The sequence below is a fragment of the Globicephala melas genome, chromosome 1, assembly GCF_963455315.2.
Source record: "Globicephala melas chromosome 1, mGloMel1.2, whole genome shotgun sequence".
Taxonomy (NCBI): domain Eukaryota; kingdom Metazoa; phylum Chordata; class Mammalia; order Artiodactyla; family Delphinidae; genus Globicephala; species Globicephala melas.
Window position 1 is genome coordinate 130,191,074 of NC_083314.1, and position 26,561 is coordinate 130,217,634.

General features: G+C 38.1%; 1 protein-coding gene and 1 long non-coding RNA gene across 2 annotated transcripts in view; one reads left to right on the forward strand and one right to left on the reverse strand.

Annotated features, from left to right (window-relative positions):
- The window catches only part of LOC132593822 (uncharacterized), an 82,447-nt gene that overhangs the window by 54,718 nt on the left and 1,168 nt on the right, over nucleotides 1–26,561 (forward strand). The window contains exon 2 of the long non-coding RNA XR_009559719.1: nucleotides 16,764–16,918. This is a non-coding gene — a long non-coding RNA (uncharacterized lncRNA). The remainder of the gene's footprint in view (nucleotides 1–16,763; nucleotides 16,919–26,561) is intronic.
- IL23R (interleukin 23 receptor) overlaps nucleotides 1–26,561 on the reverse strand; it is a 53,236-nt gene that overhangs the window by 8,798 nt on the left and 17,877 nt on the right. Inside the window, exons 4-7 of the mRNA XM_030865889.2 lie at nucleotides 23,369–23,529; nucleotides 19,157–19,302; nucleotides 13,429–13,585; nucleotides 533–622 (exon numbers count right to left, since the gene is read on the reverse strand). Coding sequence (XP_030721749.1) covers nucleotides 533–622; nucleotides 13,429–13,585; nucleotides 19,157–19,302; nucleotides 23,369–23,529 — 554 coding nt within the window. The remainder of the gene's footprint in view (nucleotides 1–532; nucleotides 623–13,428; nucleotides 13,586–19,156; nucleotides 19,303–23,368; nucleotides 23,530–26,561) is intronic.

Genomic DNA, 26,561 nt, shown 5'->3' on the forward strand with positions numbered 1-26,561 from the left:
GAAAATACAAAGTCATACTAACAAATAAAATGGGAGCTGGTTTACATAAGAGAAGGAGCACAGACTTCAGGATTTGAAAATTGTATTTGAATTTTAGTCCAGACAAGTTCCTCAACCTCTCTGAGCTCCAGTTTTCCCATCTGTAAAATAGATACATAGCACTTACCTCAACAGGTTGCTTTGAAGATTGATGACGATTTTGAAGATTGAAAAAGATGATGTATATGAAATTCCTAGCACATGGTAGACACTCACATAATGGTATTTTTTGGGAAGAATTTTTGAGGTCTTGAGCCCCAGCAGCAATTGAACTGAACGCGTATCTAACCCAGAGCAAAGCTAGCAAAATCTACCTAAACCACTCCTTACATTCAATTTTAAGCAGATTTTTGTGTGATTATTTTCCTGTGGAAAGCATGTGGCATATCTTACTGTCAAGAAACGTATGCCTGACACATGATTTTTCAGCATGGAGCATTCAGATGGATGATTAGTAAGGACTACTCAACAAACCTAAGCAGTATTTTCTTACCAGAAGTAAGGTGTCCTTCAAAGATGGAAGCAATTAGAAGCCCAGAATTCTGAGTATCATGTTGAAATGATTTCATTGTGACCTGGGGAACTTAAACAAAAAGAAAATAGTGTCAGCTTTTTATTTTTGCACTCAGGTTACCCAATTTCCTAAGAGAGTTTCTTCACTTGTTTGGAGATGATTAAAGCAAACCAGTAACTTTAATAGGCTGGAAAGATGGAGTAAAAGCAAAAACCTGTGTGTGTGTGTGTGTGTGTGTGTGTGTGTGTGTGTGTGTGTGTGTGTCTTCTTCTTTTTATTAAATTGGGTAAATCCTAAAGGAGGAAACATTCAAAGGACAATAAAAACTACCTAGGGTTTGTAAGACTTGAAGGTGTGTCCACTAATTTCATGAGGCTTCTAGGCAACAAATTCCAAGGAGCTTTATTTCATTCACCGAGCCAGAAAAAAACACACAACTGGTCTCTACTTGATTCCTTCCAATAGATGATGCAATAAAGTTTAGGTTTCCTTAAGAGCCTCCAAGATGTGTCACTTTTGCCTTTGCACAGTCTTACAGATGCTGTTTGTGAACAGCCTCTTGGCTTCATATAAGAAGCCCAGTTTTGATTAGCAGACACTTTGAGGTTATAACATAAGGGTGGAATGCCATTAATGACTTCCCTCTGCTCCTTCCCCACGGGCAAGGATCCTGGCCAGCCCTGTCTACCCGTAAAGCCTGTCAGAACACTGCTAATGAAATCTTCTGACCAGGGTGGGGTCAGCTGTCTTGGTAGCTAACTTGTTTTCAGCCTGAACTCAGAAGAGTCCTGGATGGGCTTCCCTGGTGGCTCAGTGGTTAAGAATCCGCCTGTCAATGCAGGGGACACGGGTTTGAGCCCTGGTCGGGGAAGATCCCACATGCCGCGGAGCAACTAAGCCCGTGTGCCACAACTACTGAAGCCTGTGCTCTAGAGCCTGGGAGCCACGACTACTGAGCCCTCGTGCCACAGCTACTGAAGGCCGCGCGCCTAGAGCCCATGCTCTGCAACAAGAGAAGCCACCGAATGAGAAGCCCGCACACCTCACCTCAATGGAGACCCAATGCAGCCAAAAATATAATAATGATAATAATAAAATAAAATAAATAAATTTATAAAAGAGAAAAAAGAGTCCTGGAGTTTCCTTACCCACCTCCTCCCTCCTGATAATTAAAAGCTGCCAGAGGTGACTTCAAGGACACAATTCTCCCAGCTGACAGAAGATATTCCTGAAAATGTTTCTAAGCTCTGGATCTCCAAGAGGGCCTCAAGCCCTATTTATTCAGTCATTCTGATTTCAGTGTTCAAATTCTTCTATTAAAAGAATCACTTTGGGGGCCAGGGAGAAATCACAACTTGAGGTGTCCTTAACTGCTACGGAGATATCATAGGCTTGTATAACAAGCTATGTGGCCAGGGCAACTCCCTTTGAGAAAAATATCACAGAGTTCCGATAAAAAGATTCCTATGGGTCTTTGGAAATGTTTTAAAAAGGCTGATCTGGGTGCAAACACAGGCTCGATTGAAGAGTAGTTTTCTAAGAACAACGGGTAGGGAATTTTAGAAGATGAAAACATCAGAAAAGCCAAAAGTTCTTTCCTGTGTTTTTATTCTCACTTCTCCACAGCAAGAGGGAAATGTTTCACTGTGGATTGTGACAAATCAGAAGCTCTTTCTGGCTCCTCAGTGCTTCACTACGTCTCTTTTTTCCCTAAGTATGTGGTTCCATCCCCAGTGGTCAACAGCCAGGTTTATTCATCTAAATTAGTATTTTACAGGCTTATGTTCATTCTCAGGGAGCCCAAGCAGGAGTCTGCATCTACATTAGTTTACAATTTTAAGAAAAATATTACATTAAAATGTAACACAACTTTCAATTTTGCAAAATCATGGGTTTACAGCATATGTTGCTGGATTATTTTTGTTTTCACTTTCATTATTTTAAAGATAACATTTTTATTTAAAAATATATATGGTGCTGTTGGCTTTTAATACAGGTTAATATAATTCTGTTGTATAAACTACAGGTGGTTATTTGGCATGAAACGTCAGTTATTAATTTGCATCACATAAAAATAATTTTCATATCTGACTAGGGCTTTATTAGCCGTAATAGAGAATAAACATAATCTTCCTTTAGAGTCTTTTTGTTATCATAGTTTCAAATCAACCAGGTGTATTAATTTAAATTAGATTAAATTAAAGTCAGTTAAAAGAGATGCTTAATTGTAAGAGGGTAATTTCACAAAGAATCAGATATCTGAAGTAAGACAATTTATAAACAAAACTGTCAGAGAAGAAATCAAGCCAATGACAAATTTTTTTTATTAATGTTTATTAGAGTATAGTTGCTTTACAATGTTGTGTTAGTTTCTGCTATGCAGCAAAGTGAATCAGTTATACGTATATACGCTGTACCTATATCCACTCTTTTTAGATTTCCTCGCCATTTAGGTCACCATAGATCATTGAGTAGAGTTCCTTGTGCTATACAGTAGGTTCTCATTAGTTACCTGTTTTATACATGGTAGTGTATATATGTCAATGACAAAATTTTTAAGCGAAGGACTGAAATGAAGCCATATAGACTATTATCTTCATGACATACTGCCACCAAGTGGCTAGGTCATTTCTTCTTAAATCATACTTAATATTTTTCATTATAAAAGCAGTAACTATGATAGGAAAAAATAATTTTAATAAGAAAAATAAAAGAGAGAGGGAAAAACCCTCTAATACATCCCCTTAATCCACCTGCCATGACTGAAAAACATTGTTTATATCAACTCTAATCATCAGTGTATTGCCTAAAATGCTAGAAAAAAATCTCATGGTATTTTTGTTATTTATTTAATATCTGCAGTGTTATGTCTGTAAAGAGACAGTTCTGTCCCTGCAGCAGAATATTAAATTATGCTTTATTACTCTCACAGCATATATTTGAGTATACTTAGAAACCCCAAATCATCTCTAATTTGGTAAGAATTTTTATATAACATATACACACTGACATTGGACACTAGAGTTAGTCTTAACAGAAGGCAGTATGTTTATAGGGAGTTTAGAATGGTTTTAAAAAAAGATGCAGTCTCTTGTTCTTGGACAAAACTAGAAGCATAACTACATTCTTTGGCCTACCCAATACCAGCTTAATTTAATCAAATCCACTCAAAAGGAATTAGTTTTAGCAATAATGTATTCCATCTGTTTCTTAGGGATAATGTTAAATCAGCCTCCTCAGCCTTTCCCTCTACGTCTATCATGGGGCAAAGTGTGTTTTGTTATTCTTTTAAAGTGATGATTTATCGAGTACTAATTATGTTCCAGATACTGTACTAGACTTTACATGCTTTCTCTCATTTAATTCTTACAACAACCCAATCAGGTAGATAGTACTACTGTCCTCATTTTATGGATGAGGAAACAAAGGCATAAAAAGGATAAATGACTTGTCCAAAGTCACCTAGGTAGAGGTCCAAGAGTGAAAATTCCTCCCTGGTTCTGGCATGTAATTTGTGCTGGTCACTGGCTCCATTAATTAATAATCTCACTTTTGTAGCAGGATGGCTCCAGATGGGGCAGCTGAGTCAGCCTTGCAAGCAGTGCTCCCATGCTGAGACTTAGCCATTGCTCCCTGGGGGCTGGCCAGTGTGTTAGAGCTGCCTGGCCTTGTAGGGCTGGGAACCCACCACAGTGGACGATGGTTGGGCTAACCCATTGAGCACTGATTCTCAGACTCTTCCAGCCTAGAGTTATCTTCTTCTGAACACCAACTAGTTCCCTTTTATACAAGCAATACTTGCTAACTGTAGGATGCTCGAAAAGTATAGAAGAGTATGAAAAAGAAAATATAATTTTACATTTGTTCACAAACTAGAAACAATCATTTTTTTACATTTGTTAACAGTCTTTTGTGTATATCTGTACCCTAGTTGAGATCATGCTCTTCACTAAATGTTGTGTCTGGGATTTTTAAATTTAATATTATATCATGAACATTTTACAATTTTTTTAAAAATTGTTCAAAATCATCATACTAATGGCAATTTAATATTTCATGATGTTTGTACTGTGTTTATTCAATCATCCTCCATTAAAAAAGTGTATAGCTTGGTGATTTCAAATAACCAGCTTTGGATTCAGATGAAACTCAGTTCAAATCCCGGCTCTACCACTTGGAGTTGCTTGGCCCTGGGCAAGTTGCTTAACTGCTTTGTGACTCAGTATCTTCATTTGTAAAATTGGGTAATAACAACGCTTCATTCATGAGGTTTGATGACATAGTTCATACAAAGCACTTAGTACCATGCCTTATACAAATTAAAAGCTTAATAAGCATTAGCTATTGCTATGATTGGACTTTTAGATTGTTACCAAATTCTTACTTTTATGATTAGCTTTTAAATAAATATCATTGCACATAAGACTCCTTTCCATAGCTCTGCTTATTTCCTAAGGCTAGATTTCTATAAGTGGAATTACTGGGCCAAAGGGTATGGACATTTTATAATGCTCCTTTGTTTATTTTTGTCCTTGCCAGTCTTGGTGTCAGAGCCACAGTGATCAAGGCCTGCTTCTTAGAGGTTTGACCAGAGCCGACACAGGGACCTTTCTAGATCTTTCTCTTTCAGAAGTTTCTAGATATTTAAGAAAGAGGAACCATATTAAAGGTGTGTTTTTCAAGTTAGTGAAGGGTTTTTTTTTCATCTTGTTTTTCTTAAAACATAAACATCTCCTTTTGATTTCTTTCTATTCTCCTTCTTCTAATATTCTCAGCTATTCACAGCATTTACATGCTATCTCCCTAGGCCAATTTATTTATTTATTTATTTATTTTTCTTTCTTTTTTTTTTTTTTTTGCGGTACGCAGACCTCCCACTGCTGTGGCCTCTTCCGTTGCGGAGCACAGGCTCCGGATGTGCAGGCTCAGTGGCCATGGCTCACAGGCCCAGCTGCCCCGTGGCATGTGGGATCCTCCCGGACCGGGGCACGAACCCGTGTCCCCTGCATCAGCAGGCAGACTCTCAACCACTGAGCCACCAGGGAAGCCCTCCCTAGGCCAATTTAGCTCTGTGGTTGGAATTCAACATTATTGGGCCAAGGGTGAAGATTTGCCCCCAGTCCATGTCAGATGGCAAAGCAAAAGACAGTGGCCAGACCTATCAAATAGGCACCAGAAGCCCAGGGCAGAGAAAACAATACATCAGAACAAACTCTTTATCACACCTCGAAAAACAAGTCAAACTATGAATCATTTCATGAGTTACCGTGTTATCCTCGTATATTAATGATAGGAGGTCGTGCCTAGGCATATTCAAGGGACCGTCTTCATGCTTATATTCCTAGGCTGTAAGTACTTGGTACATAGAGAGTAAAGAAGGTAAGAAATATGTATATGGCAATCATATTGTTAAAGAGAAAGAATAAGAGAAGGAAAAGGTAAAAAGCAGCAGCCACCTAGACATTTTCTTGAGTGACATGGACCACACAGAGGTGAGGGTCTGATGTCAAAGTGTAGCAAAATTCTATGTGCAAGAATAGGCAGCTTCCAAGTTTTACCCAGTGGTTTAGGATTCTTCAGAGGTGCAACCTTGCTGTCAAGCCAGCGTGTTCCTGTTCCTGAGTCTGAACAGTCTAGTGGACATTTGCCATGTTTCAGTTGCCCAGCACCAGGACTTACTCTGTGGGCATCCTAGGGTAGGTAGGAGGCCAGTAGGGCTTCCCACTGTGGTAGCCTCAATGGAGCAGAGGCCCCCTCTCCCCACAGCCAGCAAGTAGCTGCAAGCAGATGACCTGAGCCTAGCTCATCAGATGCCCTCCTCCCCACCTCACACAGGACACACAGCTCCAGGAAATCGCTTAGAATCCAATATGGGTGCAGCAGCTATATCCAGGGTCTGGTAGCAGCAGCACCAGTGGAGTGTCCAGGGCACAGGGCAGGCAGTGGCAGTGACCACAGTGCCAGCTGCAGAGTTCTCACCAGATTCTTCCTAGGCTGCGATTTTGGCTGTGGTTCTAGTTCCTGCAGGCCTTGGATCCTGCCCGTGATCATTTTGCCAGCCTTTCTACTACTTTCCAGCTCTCTTTCCCATAATTCTCTTTCTGCTTAAGAGAACCAGATTTTATTTCTTTTGCTTGCACCTATCGCAGTGAAAACTTGTGTAGTTGGTAAAAATTGCAATTGTTGGTAGTGGGTGGTTAGGTGAGGAGACATGGTAGGACAATAATGACCCCACAAAGATGACCATGCTCTAATCCCTGGAATTTGTGTATAGATTACCTTATATGGCAAAAGGGATTTGAGATGGAGAGATTATCCTAAATTACAGGGACGAAATTTCAAGGGTCTTTATAAGAAGGAGGCAGGGGGGTCAGAGTCAGAGAAAGAGATTGGCAGATGCTATACTTCTGGCTTTGAAGATGAAAGATGAGGCTACAAGCCAAGAAATGCAGGCAGCCTCTAGAGTCTGGAAAGCGCACTGAAACTCTCTCCTAGAGCTTCCGGAAGGAACACAGTCCTGCCGATTCCTTGGTTTTGGCCCAGTGATATTTATTTTGGATTTCTCACCTCCATAACTACTAGATAATACCTTTGTATTGTTTTAAGTTACTGAATGTATGGTAACATTTTACAGAAGCAATAGGAAACTAATACAGGAGATTATTACTTCCTCATGAAAAAGCATAATCTTTATTCTCTATTACCGGATTGCAAACCTCAGAGAAATTGTGAAACTCTTATGAATTGCTTTTTATTCTACAAAACCCTGGTGGTTTATTAGGGACAGGACCCAAAGATTAAATAAATCCAGATGAAGGGTCTAAAATGATTAGTATTTCAAGGAATATTGTGTATATGTTTAACCCAGTTTAGTAACCACAAATCTACAAATTTATAATCCATCTCAATATGAATGAATCAGAAATCTCTAGTTACAAATAACAGAATTTTTGCAAGAGTACTTTCTGTGTGCCACTCCTAATTTGCATTATATTTAATACCACCTATATTTGGTTCCATTGATATAACATTTGTTTTAGTGGCTAAAAAGCCACTAAAAGTCCTGGAAAATTAATGAGAATCTTTGAGTCACTGGTAATGCAACAACAGTATTTTGTGAGAACAAAGTACGATGTGGTTTAATATCTTGCTTATACTTGCCTTCCTCTGGAGAATTGTCAAAAAAAAAAAAAGAATATGATTTCTCTGGGAAACTTTTCTACTGCAAGTTGCAATTCAAGCAAGTTAATTAGTCATTATGAAATGTGACTGCCCTTCCCTCAGGCTTCTGACTTGTCTTTAAAGGGATTAGAGAAGCCTCTACCTTTTCTTCATTACAAAGGGATCTGTATTACAATGCAGAATTGAAAAAAAAAAAAACATTCCTGCCTGGAAGACCTCTCCTCACATTGGTAGTAGGGAATTCATGTTCACATTTTCAGTGTTGGTTTTTTATGCTGACAAACCATCTTTTCCCCTTTGGGGCTCTTTCTGTACTGCTTAAAGACCCCAGAAATTTTTACAGCGACTATCCAGGTTGGTGGTCTAGAAGCTGCCATTTCAGCAGCCCCTGGAGGTTTTCAGAGCCTCTGCTGAAACCTCACACCCAGAGGCAGGGGAGGGTGTAGGCAGAGGGGGTAACATGGGATGTGATGGTTTACTGGAGCCTAGGTCCTGCATCCCGTGCTTCTTGGGATCCTGGGCTGCCAAGAGACTTGGGGTGCCCAGTGACTGAGAAAGCGGTGGGCAGGAGGAAAAGGAATAGAGAGGGAACAGGACAGTACTAGAGAGAGTGGCCTGAGACTCTCATGTGCCCACCCTTTTCTGGCCCCCAGAACCACTCTTACCAAGGCAATGGCTTGGGCACTCTGTTCTCCTCCTTTCTGTCCACATGTCCTACCCACACCCTTCATGACACTTCTCCCTCTTAAAGGGTGTGTCCAACTTCCAGAACACTGGTTTTTACACTTCGCTGCAGAAGTATCACTTGACTAGAGGCTGAGGCGTCTGTATTTTAAACTAGTACCAAGCATTTCTAATGTAGATGGTCCACAGACCCTGCTCTGAGAAACATTGCTTTCAGGACATTTTCCTGAGCCAGGGCCAGCTGGAAAAACACACTATACATTTCCCTGTGGTGCCTTGTCTTGGGCAAGGTCACCTTTCCCGTGTATACTTTGTCCTCATCTCAGACTGCACTATCCTATCCCAAGGTTTCCATTGTTTCATTCTCATCACTTTAACCCAAACGTGCTTCCACATCTTGTATTCTTTGCCAAAGTAGAAATAGTTGATAGCATCTTACAGTTCCCTCTTCTCTCATTCATTTGCATTTCATAACAAGCATTACATTAAATGAAGTTATGTTGGCATATTAGCTAATGTGTAGAGGAGAATATGGTTAGGTGGCCCAGGGAAGGTTGACATGGGACCCTCCTAGGTCTCTTAGGAAGGAGACCAGTAGAGCTACAGGATGAGTGCTGGAATCCTACAGCCTGAGCTATGCCCTGGCCCTACCATTTACCAGCTCTATAATGTTCAGCCAACTGCTTAACCTCCCTGAGCCTCATCTCTTCATCTGCACAGTTGGAATAACAGTTTTATAGGGCTGCAGTGATGAGTAAAATCCTTATCGCAGTGCCCAACACACGATAAGCATCCAGTAAATGTTAGCTATATTATTTATTATTCTGAAGTCACCTGGATTCAGTCACCGAATTAGCCTCTTGTTATTATACCAGTGTAGAAAAATGTGAGTCTCTAATCTAGAGAAGTTTCTCCTATGTGATTGTTAAAGCCCAAGAGGAAGTAATCAACTAAGGTTGATTTTTTTTTTTCTTTTTTAGTACAGGAGTCCCCCCTTATCCAACGTTTTGCTTTCCTTGGGTTGTTACCTTGGTCAGCTGGGCCCCAAAATATTAAATGGAAAATTCCAGAAATAAACAATTCTTAGTTTTAAATTGCATACCATTCTGAGTAGTGTGATGAAATCTCACGTTGTCTAGCTCTGTCCCACCCCAGATGGGAATCATCCACGGATCTGGCCTGTTAGTCACTTAGTAGCTATCTTGGTTATCAGAACACCGTCTTGGTTATCATGGTGCTTGTGTTCAAGTGACCCATATTTTACGTAATAATGGCCCAAAGTACAAGTGCAGTGATGCTGGCAACTTGGATATGCCAAAGAGAAGCCGTAAAGTGCTTCCTTTAAGTGAAAAGATGCAAGTTCTCAACTTATTAAGGAAGGAAAAATAATCCTATGCTGAGGTTGCTAACTTGTACGGTAAGAATGAATCTTCTATCCTTGAAATTGTGAAGAGGGAAAAAGAAATTTGTGCTAGTTTTGCTGTCATACCTGAAACTGCAAAAGTTACAGCTATAGAGTGTGATAAGTGCTTAGTTAAGATGCAAAAGGCATTAAATTTCCACAAGATATTTTGAAAGAGACTACGTTCACATAACTTTTACTATAGTATATTGTTATAGTTGTTCTATTTTTTTACTAGCTATTGTTGTTAATCTCTTGCTGTGCCTAATTTAGAAATTAAACTTTATCATAAGTGTGTATGTACTGGAAAAAAAAATAACGTATATAACGTTCAATACTATCCGTGGTTTCAGGCATCCACTGGGGGGTTGGAATATATCTCCCAACTGTTAAGGGGGGACTACTGTGTAAGGCTTTGTTTTCCGTTGAAGTCTAAATACTCTAAGGAAGGAAAAGATAATACGTCATTTAACCCTTATTATAATTAAGTTCCTTTGGTTTCTTTTGGAGACCAGGTTTTTAAAGACCAAGGAAAGGCGCTGTCCAGAGGGAAAGTGGTACAGAAGAATGCTAGGAGCCTGCAGGAAAAGCCGTACCTACTTCATGATTTGTCCTGCTGTGCCATCTGGGCATAATTTTGGAAACACATTGTTTCAGGATGAATCAGTTTAGTGATACACATATGAGAATTTTAGAGAACAAAACCAGGAAATTCCTGCATGGAGGGTGAAGTATTGCCTGGGCTGTGTTTCTTCATAAATAAATAAACCTTAATGACTGGGAAAGTTTAGCCAAAAAAACCCCATTATTAAACAAGTTGGTTATGAAACAATTCAAACTTCAGTTGTGAGGTTTGATTCTTACTGCTTGATTTCTATATTTATAATGTTATATACTTTTTATTATACTTTTGTATTGACTGTCTTCTCTAGAATTAAGGGATCTTTGTCTCCTTTGCTCACTGAGGTTCTGCAAGTACCTAGCAAGTGTCTGGTGCATGGTAGAGGATACATGAATACTTCATGAACAACTTAAATGAATTACTGTCTTTTCATGGATACCTTTTTAAAAAGAAATTGATATTAAAGATTTACTGAAAAGCAGTTTGGCAACTTGCATCAAACATCTTAAAATGTGCTTAACTCTTGATCCAAAAAGACCTAAAGACGTAAGGAGAGTTCATATACAAAGCTATTCAAAGAAGTTTATTGATAACGGAAAAAATGCAATAACCTAGATATTGTTTAAATAGAGAAATGATTAAATTATACTACATCCATAAACTGGAATGCACCCATTAATAGGTTTTTAAATTCAACAAAGTAGTTTAAGTAAGAAAATCCGGATATAAAACAGTACATATACCACAGCATCAACCATTTAAAAATATGTGCATAGGAAAAAACTAGTATTAAATCCATTAAAATGTAAACAACACTTATGTCTAGGTTGCATATTACAACAGACTTACATTGCTTTTACAAATAGATAAAAAGAGATAAATTTTTGAAAAGATTTAATACTAGTACTTTCCTTAACACACTTTCCCTGTTTCTTCTTTAATGTGTCTTAGAAAGGAATCTGTACCAAGACAATAGTTTATGGTTCCTCTTAGCTAACATGTTAAACATGGATAGATGCAAGTTTTCAGGGATATTTCATTTTAACTGGCATGTTTGCTTCTTAAGTGGTTTTCTCCCCCTTAGGAAACAAAGACTTTACATTTAGAATTGTTGCGGGGTAGCTGATATTCCTGTTCCTTCTATGTGAGGTTTACGGCCTTTACTTTTTTTTTTTTTTTTTACGGCCTTTACTTTTAAAGGAGAACATTTGTGGTCCTATACAGTAGTCCCTTGGTATCTATGGGGGATTAGTTCCAGGACCGCCCCCCCCCCCCACAGCGGATACAAAACTCCGAGGAAGCTCGAGTCCCTTAATTAAAATGGAGTAGTATGTTCCCATAACCTATGCACATCCTTCCGTATACTTTAAATCATCTCTAGATTATTTATAATGCCCAATACAATGTAAATGCTATGTAAATAGTTGTAAATACAATGTACATGCTATGGAAATAGTTGCTGGTGTGAGGCAAATTCAAGCTTTGCTTTTGGAACTTTCCAGGCTTTTTTTCCCCAAATATTTTCTATCTGTGGTTGGTTGAATCTGTGGATGTGGAACCCATGAATATGGAGAGCTGACTGTACTGAACCTGTAGGATATTTTAGTAAGCTGTTCCTCCACTTTGATGTATAGTTGACCCTTGAACAACACAGAGGTTGGGGTGCTGACCCTCCACACAGCCAAAAATCCCCGTATAATTTATAGTTGGCCTTCAGTATTCTTGGTTCCACTACATCCCAGTTTTGCACCCGTGGATTCAACCAACCACAGACTGTGTAGTACTGTAGCATTTATTGACAAAAATCTGTGTATAAGTGAATCCGCAGAGTTCAAACCCATGTTGTTAAAGGGTCAACTGTAATTGGTTAAAGAAAGAAATTGATGAGATTACTGAGGGCTGGTGGTGAGTAAGAAAACTTGTGTTCTCCTTTAACTGCTGTTAAAGCAAATCATGCTTGAAGCAAATCATGCTTCAGTTTCCTCATTTGTAAAATGATGCCAATTATACTACCAAATATGACTAATGTAAAGATCAAACAAGCTTCTATATAGTGGTACGTTGTAAGTGGTAAGTAAATGTTAATTATCAATTTGAATAATCTTGCTAAACAATTTTAGATTTCATTAAAATAGATTATCAACTAAATTCTGACTATTCTAAAATGGCATCTAAAGTCCTAAGAATTTTAACAATATCAACTTAAAACAGAATACCTTAAATTAAAAAATCACTTTAAAAAAAGAGAACTGATAACCCGTATTGTAAATGATTCCCTTAATAATGTGTTTCTGAGATTTTGGCAGTAGGGGGCACCAAAAGAACTTCTTAGCTTGTCTGGCTCTTGGCACCTTCTGCTTATTTGGTGTCCATCAATATTTATAATGTATGTCAAAGTGTTTTGAAAACATAAAACACAATTCCAAGATGTTGTATTATAGTAAGAACGCTATTAACAATGCTTTGATTACAATTAAGTACTTCAGTTCTGAAAAAAAAAATTTAATCTAGTGTATAAGCTACCTACAGTAGGGAGACATCTTCAGGATAATGGGGCCACTACGGAGTATTATGAAAATTACTATAGATTTATTTTATTATTTGCTTACAATTGAGTCTGTTTGGCTAAGATTTTATTGAACAATGTGTAAATGACTAGAAAATTAAACGAATAATATTAAGAGCAGGAAAATACCTAAAGATAATAGCTCAGCTAGATTTTATTGAGAAGAGAATTACGTAATCCCATGCATACTAAACAAGCACCCCCACGTGGTTTTTATGCTCTGAAATGTTTGAGAACCATTACATAAACTGTAGTCAGCCTTAACAAAATCAAAGGAAAATGACAATTTAAATGTTATCACCTGCCCTAGAATAGTTTTGTCGATTTTGATAGAAATTAAGGAGAAACAAATATATACTTAGAAAAGAGACAGAAGTCAAAAGAGAAGCCTAAGAGATTAAATATATAAATACACTCACCTATTTCAGGAGTTTTATGAAAAAAGGGTGAACTCCAGGGCTGCCAGTACCTTTTAGCTTTTTCTTGACATCTTACTTGAAATACGTACTTAGTGTTTGGCTGCAAGTAGAATTCTGACTGTTGCGCGTATGTAAAATTGGTGTCAAATTCTTTAACCTAAAATGGATGAATAACCATAGTGAAATACCATAAAGATATGATGCACCGTGCTTTTAAAACAATTATTCCATTTAGCAGAAATGTATGGGACACTTATTATGTTCCAGGACCCTGGGAAAACAGAGAGGAATAGGCTACTTTGTATAAAAGATGGCCAAAGATAATCAAATACGTGTTATTTAACCTTAAAAGTGAAATACATGTTGCTTAGTGTTTGACAACTCTTTCAAGCTTTTAAATATCAAGAAATTCCAAAATGTAATATAGTCTTAATTTTGTAACAGCTGATTTTAATAGGGTGGGAGAAAGGGGGACATAATAGCAATTGTTTGAATTCAGTCTTCCCTCCTCTCTCTCTCTCTTTCTCTGCAGTTGCATATTTAGATCAATAATTCTTCCTGAATGATGAAATAATTTCACTTGTGAATGATGACTTTTGGAAAAAATTACCTACAAACTAAGCTGTTAAATTGGTCCTTATTGCAGATCTATGCATTCTACAAGGATATATATATCCTTTCTCATATATATATATGAGAAAACAAAACAAAACATTTAAGACTGTTGAAACGTGAAAATCCAATGGAAGATAAGCAAGAAAGTAGCTGAGGGATAAACTTAAAAATCATTTTTCTGGGACTACAACCTGCTATAAAATATAATGAAAAAGGACCCCCAGACAAGCTGGTTCAGATGGGAGAGAAAAACCAAGGCATTTACGCAGCACCTTAGTGTGTCGTAATAGTGGATCTACTGAAAAAAGTGAAGCACAATTGAAACGTAAACATAAAAAACGTCTAGGGCTTCCCTGGTGGTGCAGTGATTGAGAGTCTGCCTGCCGATGCAGAGGACACGGGTTCGTGCCCCGGTCCGGGAAGATCCCACATGCCGCGGAGTGGCTGGGCCCGTGAGCCATGGCCGCTGAGCCTGCGCGTCCAGAGCCTGTGCTCCACAATGGGAGAGGCCACAACAGTGAGAGGCCCGCGTACCGCAAAAAAAAAAAAAAAAAGTCTAGAAATGCATTTATTCAGCAACTGGGAGAGAACAGTCACCATGAAAGAGAAAGTTAAAACTATCATGATTAAAACACACACACACAACAAGGTATACACGTCATTTAGAGATTCTAATGTTAAAACCCAGTCTTAACATAAATCTTTAAAACTTGCAATGCATTGAAAATGTAAAAATCATAAACATATCTGTTTTGGGATATCACGTTTCCTGAAAGATATCATTCAGAGTTTCCGTAAGCCACATTTCTACCCACGGCCCTTGAAATTTTCTGCTCTTCTAAATATGACTGAAGGCCCCTAGAGGCTACTGGGATCCAGGAGAAATTTTTTTTTTAACATCTTTATTGGAGTATAATTGCTTTACAATGGTGTGTTAGTTTCTGCTTTATAACAAAGTCAATCAGTTATACATATACATATGTTCCCATATCTCTTCCCTCTTGCATCTCCCTCCCTCCCACCCTCCCTATCCAACCCCTCTAGGTGGTCACAGAGCACTGAGCTGATCTCCTGTGCCAGGAGAGTTTTTATTAGTGCCAGAAGTTTGACTTCCATATGCACCCTGCTTCATATGAGCTTCTTTTGGAGGGGAGTTGCTGTTCTCCAATATGTCTCTTGCCATTATGTTTATAGATAAGTCCTCTAAGAAGAGAAATACCCTAAAGTACAGCCAGAATTCTAAAATAGAAAGAAGAATTTTATGGAACTGTTAACAGTTGCTTCTACTAAGAGGCCAACCAGGTGCCTGCTTAGGGCCTTGCAAGCTGAAGATGGTACCTTCAAAATGATACTTTCAGAGGCTACAGTAGTCATTGAGAGAGCTGGACCTAACTGTGTTCCTATGCAGAGGGTATGACCTCAAGGGCCAGAAATATAACTTTATTTTTATAGCAGCTGCTTTCTTTTTAGAGCCTCAATTCTGAAGGCGTGAGGCCTAGAAACTTAATCTCCATCATTTTGAGGTACCTCTTTTCTTAGGATTACACCTAAATTTCTGGGAGCATCCTTGGGTGAAGGGGAGAATCTCAACCTATTCAGAGTTCTATAATCCCAACTTCCTCTGACTTCCAACCTGGGGCATGGCCCAGATGAGGGGTCCTGCTCAGTAACCACCCAAGTCTAAACTCTTTTTGTTCTTCCCCCTTACCAACCTCTTCCCCTCACCCATTTCCCCCTCTCTCTGCTCAGGAATCTTTATCTAGTCTTTGGTGTGAGAGGGAAGGGGGATGGGGATTGAGAGAGCCAGTCATGACTAATCACATTTTCTTACAAGTCTTCTGTCCTATACTAGCATTTATACTTTTGAAATGCAAAGGCCAAGGATTTGAACCTTGGCTATCTACCTGCTGTTCTATTAGCCATTCCAGGAAAAAAGTGAATGCTTGGTTTTGTGCAGCCCATGAGCTAAGAAGAGTTTTTACATTTTTTAAATTGTTGAAAGAAAATCCAAAGAAGACTATTTCAATGATGCATGGAAATGATATAAAATTTGAATTTCAGTGTCCAAAAGTAAAATTTTACTGGAACACAACAATGTCCATTCATTTACATATTGCCTATGGCTACTTTTATGCTACAAATGCAGAGTTGAATAGTTGGGACAGAGATCTTATGGCCTGCAAAGCCTAAATTGTTTACTATTTGGCCCTTGAATAAAAAGTTTGCCAATACCCTGGTCTAGCTTAATCAGAGACTCGAGTCAATGTTAATCCATTCAGTTGAACTTCTAGTCAGGATTTCCCTACTTTACTATCACTGCTGTTGGCACCATTAAAGGCAAATAATAATAATACTAATAGCTAATGTGTCAAAATACTATCTCTGTGAACCAGACATTATAAATATCAATGGAAATACAAAAATGCTTATGGAACAGTCCTGTCTTCCAGGGACTCATAGTTAAAGGATGGGAAAATACACGTGTAAAATGGTAAATACAAACAACATGGTAAATGTTCCTGAGATAAGGTACACAGAAGTGGGCAAGGATGCCAGGGAGGTAGGGAGACAGTCCGTGAAGATAACCAACAAGTAGGTATTCTCCCCATGGTGTCAGCCTTGAAGGTTCACCTGAAGGACTGGCTAATACCTCGTAATTTATATGCAGCTTAGCTAAAAACAGCTGAAAACACCCTCAATGCACTGATTTTGATTTTCAGGTGGGCATCCTTGGCTCGACCACACCTGCTGCATGGCTCTCCTGGAGGTTAAGATGAAGAGGAACAGTAACAGCCAGCATTTACTGAACATTAACTCTATTCCAGGCTCTGGGCTAGCTTCTTCCATCATTTGATCATCCCCCAAACCATATGAGGTAGGTGCTTATCTTATCCCTCTTTTAGGTGTGGTAATAATGAGGCCCAGAGAAGCTAGGGAACTTGCCCAAGGCTGCACAACCAGAAAGTGGTAGAGCCAGGCTTTGAACTCCAGAGCCTATGTGCTTAGCCACAAGGCTTTGTGCATAGCTGTCTGCCACTTTGAAGTGAAGAGCTTCCTTCCATCAGTTATCTGATGCAGGCAGAGCTGAGGTGGAAGAACAAATCGGTAGTCCTTTGTGTCTGCCCACTCTTCATGACTCTCGCTTCCTGTCTCCTTACAAGGAGGTAAAGACAACATTTTATGCATGATCCAGATGAAACTGATGGGTAACAAATGTAAAAAACAAAGCATCATTCTGGCTGTTACCAACTGGACTTAGGTCATCTGTGTGAGTAATTACATTTGGAGGAATCATGGTAAAAGGGATAGGATACACATATTGAATTGAAACTGGTTCCTTCATTTTCCCAACATTTTTGGGGTGCCCAAAGTGATGTACGGTCTGTAAGAGGCATTAAGTTACTAACTCTGTAAGCTTGGAGAACCTGGCTTAAGCTCTTTTCAAGCCCTGTGTCCTCATTTCGATGATGGAGCTGATACTACCTATCATAAAAGATTGTGATGAAGATGAAACGAGGTAGCAAATATTCTTTCAGCTCCTCCATTTGCCTGCTTCTGATAAAGAGAAGGTTTTGAAAAGGGAACTCGGATTTACCTCTGAGTTACCAAGTCTCACAGTGGCATATGTAGCACCACCAAGGGGAGCAGAGAACAAGAATTTCAACAAGAAAACAGTTGGTTTCTGAAAATCTATTCAGGGATACTGATACTGTAACTCCTTTCTATTTTCTAAACATTCTTATAGCTTATTATGCCAAATAAAGAAATTTCGTCTTCTCAGTATCATCCTATGACCCTGACACTACCCAGGTGTCTTATTAGAGTAAAGCCTCATCCACTCAGAATCTAGGATGAGAGTTTCATTTGGGTTGTTTTCAAATTTACCTAAATTCCACATATGCAAAAGATTGGCTGTGCAGTTTTTAATCTTGCTCGTCCTAGGCTTCAAGCATGGGGTTGCTGTGCACACAAATGCCGCAGTTATTTAGTCAACGAAGTCCAGCAGGCTCTTCATTTGGTTACTGACCAAATGTTGCAGAACATGGACTTGCATCCAAGTGTAATCTAAACAACTAAAAGATCGCATTTCTCATGTACATTAACAAGGGTAAATAAACAACTTGGCATCCGGGATTTCTTTTTAAAGAGCAGTCTTTAGAGTATGTCATGAAATCAGTATAGTTTTACCCTCATTTTCTTGACACTCTTTAAACATATTGTTCTACAGCAAAGCCAATATCGTTCATGTTCAGAATGATGAAAACTTTGGAGCCATGCTAATCACCAGAGAATAAATACATATCATTTCACTTAACTCTCTGAAAACTGGTAAATTCATACATGACACATAACTATTAATTAAGCAAAGCCATAAACTCCATTCCTTAATTATTTTGACTAAATGCCAGTTTATTGTACTTAAAAATAATAAAATGGCATTTGTTTTCAAATACACTAAAATTGGTACTTTTTCTTCAGCCAGGCTAGTGTTACCCTGTAGTTCAAATTAGTGAGTTTTTATTATAATGTTCACAGGTGCTGTCATGTGATGCGATTTTATTAATGAACCTTGTACCTATGCCTCTCCTAAGACGCTTACTAACTTACCATTGGTATTTAAGGATGATTAGTTTGCCTAGACATTCACTTTTTACCTTATGCTCATCTAAGACTAATATAGTAACAAATTTTACATTTTGGATTGCACATTTTTCATTTAAAAAGAGACACCCATAAATCTGAAGTTCTTTGAACAGATTTTATTTCCCTGGGTGGCTGTTAAATTTCAGCATAGAATACTTACATTTTATATTCATAATCACTGATATAAATTTCACCCTAGGAGACAGTGAATTACAAGGAGCTAAAGAGATGAATCCGTCCTAGTTGGACATTTGTCTATTTAGCAGTTTACAAAAGGCAAGAGACCTTTTCAGGAAACACCTCTCTATTTGGAAGCATCATTATTAAAAGTAGAGTGGTTTGAATATTACATGAACAATCAGATAAAAACATGTAAAATAGATCATTATACATCCACTGTGGTCACTGACTATTGGCTGGCTTTTCTTTCACTCACTTACATGCAAAAGAATAGTGAAAGTTAGCTTACGTTCCAAGTTTGGTTTGTTGTAGCCTTGTATCTCATTTCACAGGAAACCTTTTCAATTGATGTTTGACTATTCCAGTGGATTATGGTTTTGGGCACTGTAGTATTTATATCCTCAGCCCTGGAAATAATGGATGCAGAAGGTATCACTAAAGAAAAACAAAAACAGAAATCCAGCAGCTTAAAACTTGCCTAGGGAGAAATCAATATTTTTTCATCAATATTTAGAATGTTAAAACTCAAAGTACCAAAAAAAAAAAAATCTCATGATCTAATTAACATGAAATTTTTCTTGTTTTCTAATCTATTATGTAGGAGAAAACTGCTGTTCTTAAGTAAAATTCTGTTCCACCCATTCTCCATTTCTGTTAAATGGAGCTCTGTCTTGTCCTTTCCCACCTCATACTCCCCTGTATTCCGAACTAATGAAATTCTGAAGCCTGGCCTATTAACAAAAGAATGTAAAAAGGAGGTAAGAAGATATCTCTTCTTTCCCGCATCTGTTTAGGGAGAAATGATGTTTTGCATCCTAAATTTAGTTCAGAGAATCTAATTTGGTAAGATGTAAAATTAAGATCGTTCACAATAATATTTTTATTCTCTTGTGTCATAGGGAAACTTGTATGAATATTTATATTTATTGCTAACTTTTGTTATCTATTAAAATAAATCTGTACTTGAAAGTATGATTTGAACAAGGAGTCTCACAAGACTCTTAGACTTTACAAATTATTGCTGTGTTCTGTGATTATGATTTTCAAAAGAAAACTGACATTCTGATTGGTTATCTTACTAGTTATTTTTTGTAGTAGGTGTAATGGTGTAACTGGAAGCTCTGTATTTCTAAACTGTGTAAATTCTTGTAAATTTGTTCTGTCTGAACAGAATAAAATCATGGGTATTTCCCATTTCTCCTATATGCATAGTAGAACAGTGAAAACCTATAACTTTGTTAGATGTATTACTTAACAAAGAACTCAAGAACCTGTATGTGTGTTTTTAGAGGCCATTATTACAGCTTAATATTCTCTATGACTTAGTTTCCTTTTTGTTTATTCTAAGTTTATAAAGTATTCTTTGGGAAATTTGTTTTATTTTCAGTGAATAATATTATCTAAAATTATGTGCACAGATATATGATTTGTAGAAAAATATAAAAATTAAAGATTTGCTTTCTAGTAGCACTGACCTAAAATAAAATCCGTGGGCTAAACCCAGTATAGAACATAAGTAGCAGTAGCAGGATTAATCTAATTAAAGAGCTTACCATACTGAAGTTTTATCATCTGAATTCCATAGGTGGTTTCCTTTTGCTAGTTTAAGCTTCTTGTAATGAGAATCAGAATTCAGAGATTTCTAGAGTCAGGGAAGTGGATCTCCAGGGCTCTGAAACCACTTGGGACCATTTAAGCACCCTCAAGGCTACAAATTACCTACCCCCTCCTGTCTCCCACCTCTGAGTGTGACCTGCCACAGACGTAACAGCACAAGCATTCCGAGACCCTTTTGCAGAAAGAGATATTCTGGGGAGGAAGCAAAAGTCTGCTTAGTCCTATGAGAAACGTAAGTTGAGTTTAAGATAGAGTCTTAGCACAGAGCAGATCGGTGCAATAGAGATCTGACGGTTTAGGTTTGAATGAGCTTATATTTTTCAAATAAAAACATGTTATGTAATATGTACTTGAACATTAGTTTGTTACAGAAGACTCAGAATGTTGAATTTTTGCTCTCATTGCTTTGGTTTCATACATTCCCATTAGATCTTACATTTTTTAAAAAAACCGTCAATTCCATCATAGATGCCATATCTTTAGTTTCCACTTATATTGAAATAAAGAACCATATTGTAGTTCTTTGGTGTCTTTCTAACAGCATGTATTTACTTATAATTATTCAGTGGGGAGAACTAATGTTCAAGATGGCAGCTGGAAGGCACTGCATTTTCCATATTGAAACTTATTTCTCTATAAGAGAAGTTTAAGCATTCCTCTCACATGTCATTTTGGCAGTGTTACTGCACTCTTAATTCAGCCCTGCCTTTCAGCATATCTTCCTAACTTAATTAAAGACCAATCCCATAGCCGTTATGTGGAAATTGCTCCCAAGAGAGTTCCCTGTCTTCAGTTTCATAGAACAGTTCATATATCTAACTTGCAATGTCTCATTCTTAAAGGGCCACAAATGAATATAGTTCATCCGTTAATAACCTAGGGGCTCTGTTGGGAGTAGCCTCCTACACTGTCAACCTGTGCTTTTCAACCTGAGTTTCTAAGAGTGCATTTTGGGATACTGAGAAAGGAGGAAGAGAAGGAGGTGGAGTAACTCTAAACAAGAGGCTCCCTGGTTCAGTGTGAAAAGCAGATTTGGAGGTGACAGCCAGATGAGATTTTCCCTTTATGGGAGGTGGGGTGCTGGTTAACTACAGCAAGTCGGCAAGTCTGAGATGACATCTGGCTCTCCTCCTTCCTAGCTATGTGCTTTGAGCAAATTATTTTATCTCTTTCTTCGTCTGTAAAATGGGCACAGTGGTACCATGCATGATTGTTTTCAGAATTAAATGTGATTTGCATGTTAATTGTCTGGAACACTATAAGTGTTCAATAAATGGATGCAATGACACTAAGATCATAATAAGATAACAATGGTAATAATAGCAGTAAGACTAATAGTCATAATCTAGTTCCTAAAAATGATACTGCCAAAATGATACTGAATACAATAGCCTTTAAACATCATTAATCCATTGAGGGGAACCTGTTTTAAGATAAGGGCATGTTATGGCTATATCCTACCTCAAAATGTAAACTTACAAAAATGTGGAGAACTATAAGTCCAAGAATATACAGTACAATGGAGTTACTATTCACCACCATAGTCAGCAGTGTTTGTTTTCAAAGCCAATATTCATAGCATAAGGACAGATTTTTAGACCAATCTTATTAGTTGAGATAGTTCAGTTTAGTTGAGACGTTGAGATATTAGTTCCAATAAAAGACCCCAGTAGTCCCCAAAGAATACCCGTGTTGTGCCCCAAGAGGTGCCACATCCCCTAGAACATTGATCAGCAGGAAAGTTGTCAGACACATTGCAGTGTGCTTTAAATAACGACTGAGGATAGGAGTTGAGGATACTAGAACTAGAGGCTTCCTAGCTCTGCAAACTCAACTTCTAATGCCACCTAGCCTTGGTTTCCTCATGTGTAAATTATAATCTCTTCTACAGAATAGGACTGTTGTGAGGGTTAAATAAGATAATGTATGTAAAAGCAGTTAGCACTGAAGAAAGTGTGCCATAAATGTTAGCTACTGAAATCATCTTTAATAACAAAAACAGGAATAATTGGCACTAGAACTCCAGAGAGAAGGTGGTTCACACTTGGTGCTCTTTGGCTGTACTCTGGCTTTAGGACTACGATATAGTTGTAAAAGGCTCAAGGGCAATCACTTTTTGGAAGTTATCTTAAGGAAAAAAACAACTACTATGCAAAAATTCAGCCAAAAGGTTGTCCATGGCAGTGCAGTTTATGATGGTGAAAAGTTGAGAACAATAATAAGGGACTAATTAAAGATATTAATTAAAAATAAGATTATAGGTTAAATTAATAGAAATATGTATTCTATATTATTGTTTTTTTAAAGGCAAGTTCTAAAATACCTGAAGCAAAAAATGTTAACTTTTGTTGAATCTGGCTGGTGTACATAGAGATGTCTACATAATTCTCCACAATTTTCTGTTTTTTGTAGAACTTTTCAAACAAAATCAAACAAAAACATAACTTCCAAAATAGCATATACAGTAGAATGCTTTAGTATGCTGTACTTCTCACAACATAAGACTCATCACACTTTATTATAATCCTTATTTCTTTCCCTCTTGCCTGGTAGATTGCAAGATATTTAGGACAGGAAGTATCTTCCTTGTCTATCTCATTCTCCCTAGCCCTTAGAACAATGGTTAAACATAAGAAGTTCTCAGTAAATATTGTGAAAAGACATACCCCATGTAGAAATAAGACTGGAAGAATATACAACACAATGGCAGCCTTACTTATCTTTGGCTTGTCTCAGGCAGTGACTTATGGGTAATTCTTGTTGTCTGTATCATGATCTTCAGGAACTTTAGGGAAACTCTTTTCAAATCTCAACTTCATTTGATTAGGTCAGAACAAATTAGTTGTTTATTCGTAAAGCCATTACAGAATTTCTTTTTCTTTACCTATATCGTCCAGGTGAATTTGCACTTGTTTTGACTTCTCCGTGCCCAGTACATTTGAAGCTTGGACCCAAACCAAATACTTCTTGCCCCCTTGCAATGAATCAGTGGAGATGTTAACATAACTTGAAGTGAGATACTCTTGCTCTTCTTCTGTCTCTAAACTTAAAAAAAAGATTATGATCACCAGTTATGTTGGTTTGAATTAATTATTCCTCAATTTTTTTGATGCTATCTTTTTAGCTAGCTTTCAGAAGGCAACCTTTTACTTAAAAATGAATCAGAATTGGTTTCACTTTTAGAATTTTTTAAAACAAAGTCAAGACCATCCAGGGCCACAGTATGACTTTCATGGGCCCTAAGCACTTTTGCCTTCATAGACCCCTTCTCCCATTAACATAAAAAAGTTTATATGTGTGTAGGTATGTTTATGTTTATATATATACACACACACACACACACACACACACACACACATATTCATATAGATTATGTTTCACAACTGCTGATATAAAAGCAACTATATTAATATCACATATTAAACCATTTTCTTTGACCTAATGGTTCATTTTTTCCTGTGATTTTAAATGCAATTAAACATCCTGTAGACTCCTGAAAGTATGGCTAGCCCTGGGTACTATGCCTACTGTACCTCTTTGGGAAGGGCAGCTGTGGACATGGCTTGAAGTAAATGAGCTCCCTCTGAGAAGGAGCATGGCACAGGGGTTCCATGCAAGGGCTTTGTAATAAGGAGTGCTAACTTCATGGTAAATAAGTATTCAAATGTGAAAATAAGAGAATGGCAACTATGTGTAAGTAGTAAGTAGGGCATCTTTGAATATTTTCCAGTTAGAGAAAACCACATACATGTTGTTAATTGGTTTGTGGCTAATTCTTTTATCACACGTATTGAGACCACAAGTCAAAATGGAAATGTATTCTCAAAACGACATTAACCATAGCTACTAGGCAATTTAATTCTTCTTTTAAAGTCTACCCCTCATATCAGCACCTAGACCACAAAGCACTATTTTAGATGAAGAATCTAATTGTAATGACTGACTATATACTTTAGGACAATTTTTGCATACAACTGTATGTTACAAAGTTTTTTTTTGTTTGTTTCTTTTTTTTTTTTTTTGCAGTCCGCGGGCCTCTCACTGTTGTGGCCTCTCCCGTTGCGGAGCACAGCTCTAGATGCACAGGCTCAGTGGCCATGGCTCACGGGCCCAGCCTCTCCGCAGAACGTGGGATCCTCTCGGACCGGGGCACGAACCCGTGTCCCCTGCATCGGCAGGAGGACTCTCAACCACTGCGCCACCAGGGAAGCCCTGTTACAAAGTTTTTTAAATTTCTTACTTCTATTTCATTTTTTCTTGTGCTAACTAATACATAACAGATTATTTGTTGAAGGAGTCAGCATGATTTATATTTTTCTGAAGTTTCCATTGCACCTAATCCTAGTTGTAGTTAATAGATTTTTAATAAACACTGCTGATTTGTGGTGATAATGGTGAACAGTACTTTTTAATTTAATCATTCATTCAAAAAATATTTATTTAACACCCACTATGTTCCAAGCACTACTTTAGTCACTGGGGCTACCACAGTGAACAAAACAGGTAAAGTCCCAACCTTTGTGGAGCACACATTCTGGTGGAAACAAATGCATATATAATATGTCTTGTGGTGATAAACATTCAGAAGAGAAAAGAAGGAGGTTAGGAAATGCTAGGAGTAGATGTGGGTTTTTTTTTTTTTTTAGGGAGATTGGGAAGATCTGAGCATCTGAGAAGGTAACACTAGAGCAGTAAAGAATCAGGTCTTGTGGCTCTTTGGAGCATTCTAGGTGATATGCAAAGGCCCTGAGGCAGGACCTTGCCTGTCCTGTTCAAGAACAGTAAGGAGGTCATTGAGGCTTGGTAGACTGAGGGATGGAAAGGGATGAGATGATATCAGAGAGTCCTAGAGGAGTGGGAGATTTAGAAGACATTGTAAGGTCACATAAGGCCATGGAAGGATGCTGCCTTTGATCTCTGAGTGAAATGGGAGATTTTGAGCAGAGGAGTGACATCTGATGTGCATGTGAAAAGGATTACTCTGACTACTTGTGAATAGTAGACTGTAGCAGGGCAAAGGTGAAGGGCACCAGTTTACTAATGCAGGTGAGAGATGATATGGCTTGGACCAGGCAGTGAGAAGTCAGTTTTTTAAAGACAGATCCAGTAGGTTTTGCTGATCAGTTGAATGAGGGGGCGTGTTAGAGAGGAATCCAGGAGGACTCCAATGATTTTAACCTGAATACTGCAAAGGATGGTGTTACCACTTACTGAGATAGGGAATGTGAGTCTGGGGAAAGGAAACTGGGTATTTGGTTTTGAAAGTGTTAGCTTGAAAATACATTTTGGACATCCAAGAGGAAATACTGAGTAAGATGTTAGATAAATGATGGCTGCATTGCAGGAGAGATATCTGGACTGGAGATATAGATTAGGGAGTTTTACACCATAAATTTGGGTGAGATCTTTTAGGTAATGAATGTAGATAGAGATAATAAGAGGTCCTAGGATAGAGCTCTGGGTCACCATTACTTAACTGGAATAAAGGGGAACTGGCAAAAGAGACTGAGAAAAAGCATCCAGGAAGGTAGGAGGAGAACCAAAAGGGAGTGCTGTCCTGGAAGCCAAAAGAAGGAAGTAAAAAGCTAAGTTAAATGTTCCTGATGGTAAATCCTCCTGATAAGGAGGGTGGGGACTGAGAATAAACCATTGCATCTGGCAATGGGGAAGTCATTAGTGACACTGCTAAGACCTGGAGGTGAAGGGCAAAAACTTGACTAGATTAAAGAGACGATGAAAAGAGAGGAAGTAGAGGCAGAAAGTACAAACAACTCTTTTGAGGAGTTTGCCGTAGAAGGAGCAGAGAAATAGATTAGTGGAAGGCAAGGACCAAGGGAGGGTTGTATTTTCAAGAGAGCAGATGCTACAGCATCTTTGAAAGCTGATGAGGAGATCCAGTAAAGATAGAAAAGGTGATGATACAGAGAAAAGGAGTATTGTTGGAGCGATGTCCTCTAGTAGGCAGGCAGGGTAAGATCGAGTACACAGTGGAGAGCTGGCATCAGGGCAATGGTAGTTCATCCACAGTACTAGAAGGGAAGACCAAGTATGTGGATACAGATGTCAGTGTGTCAGCA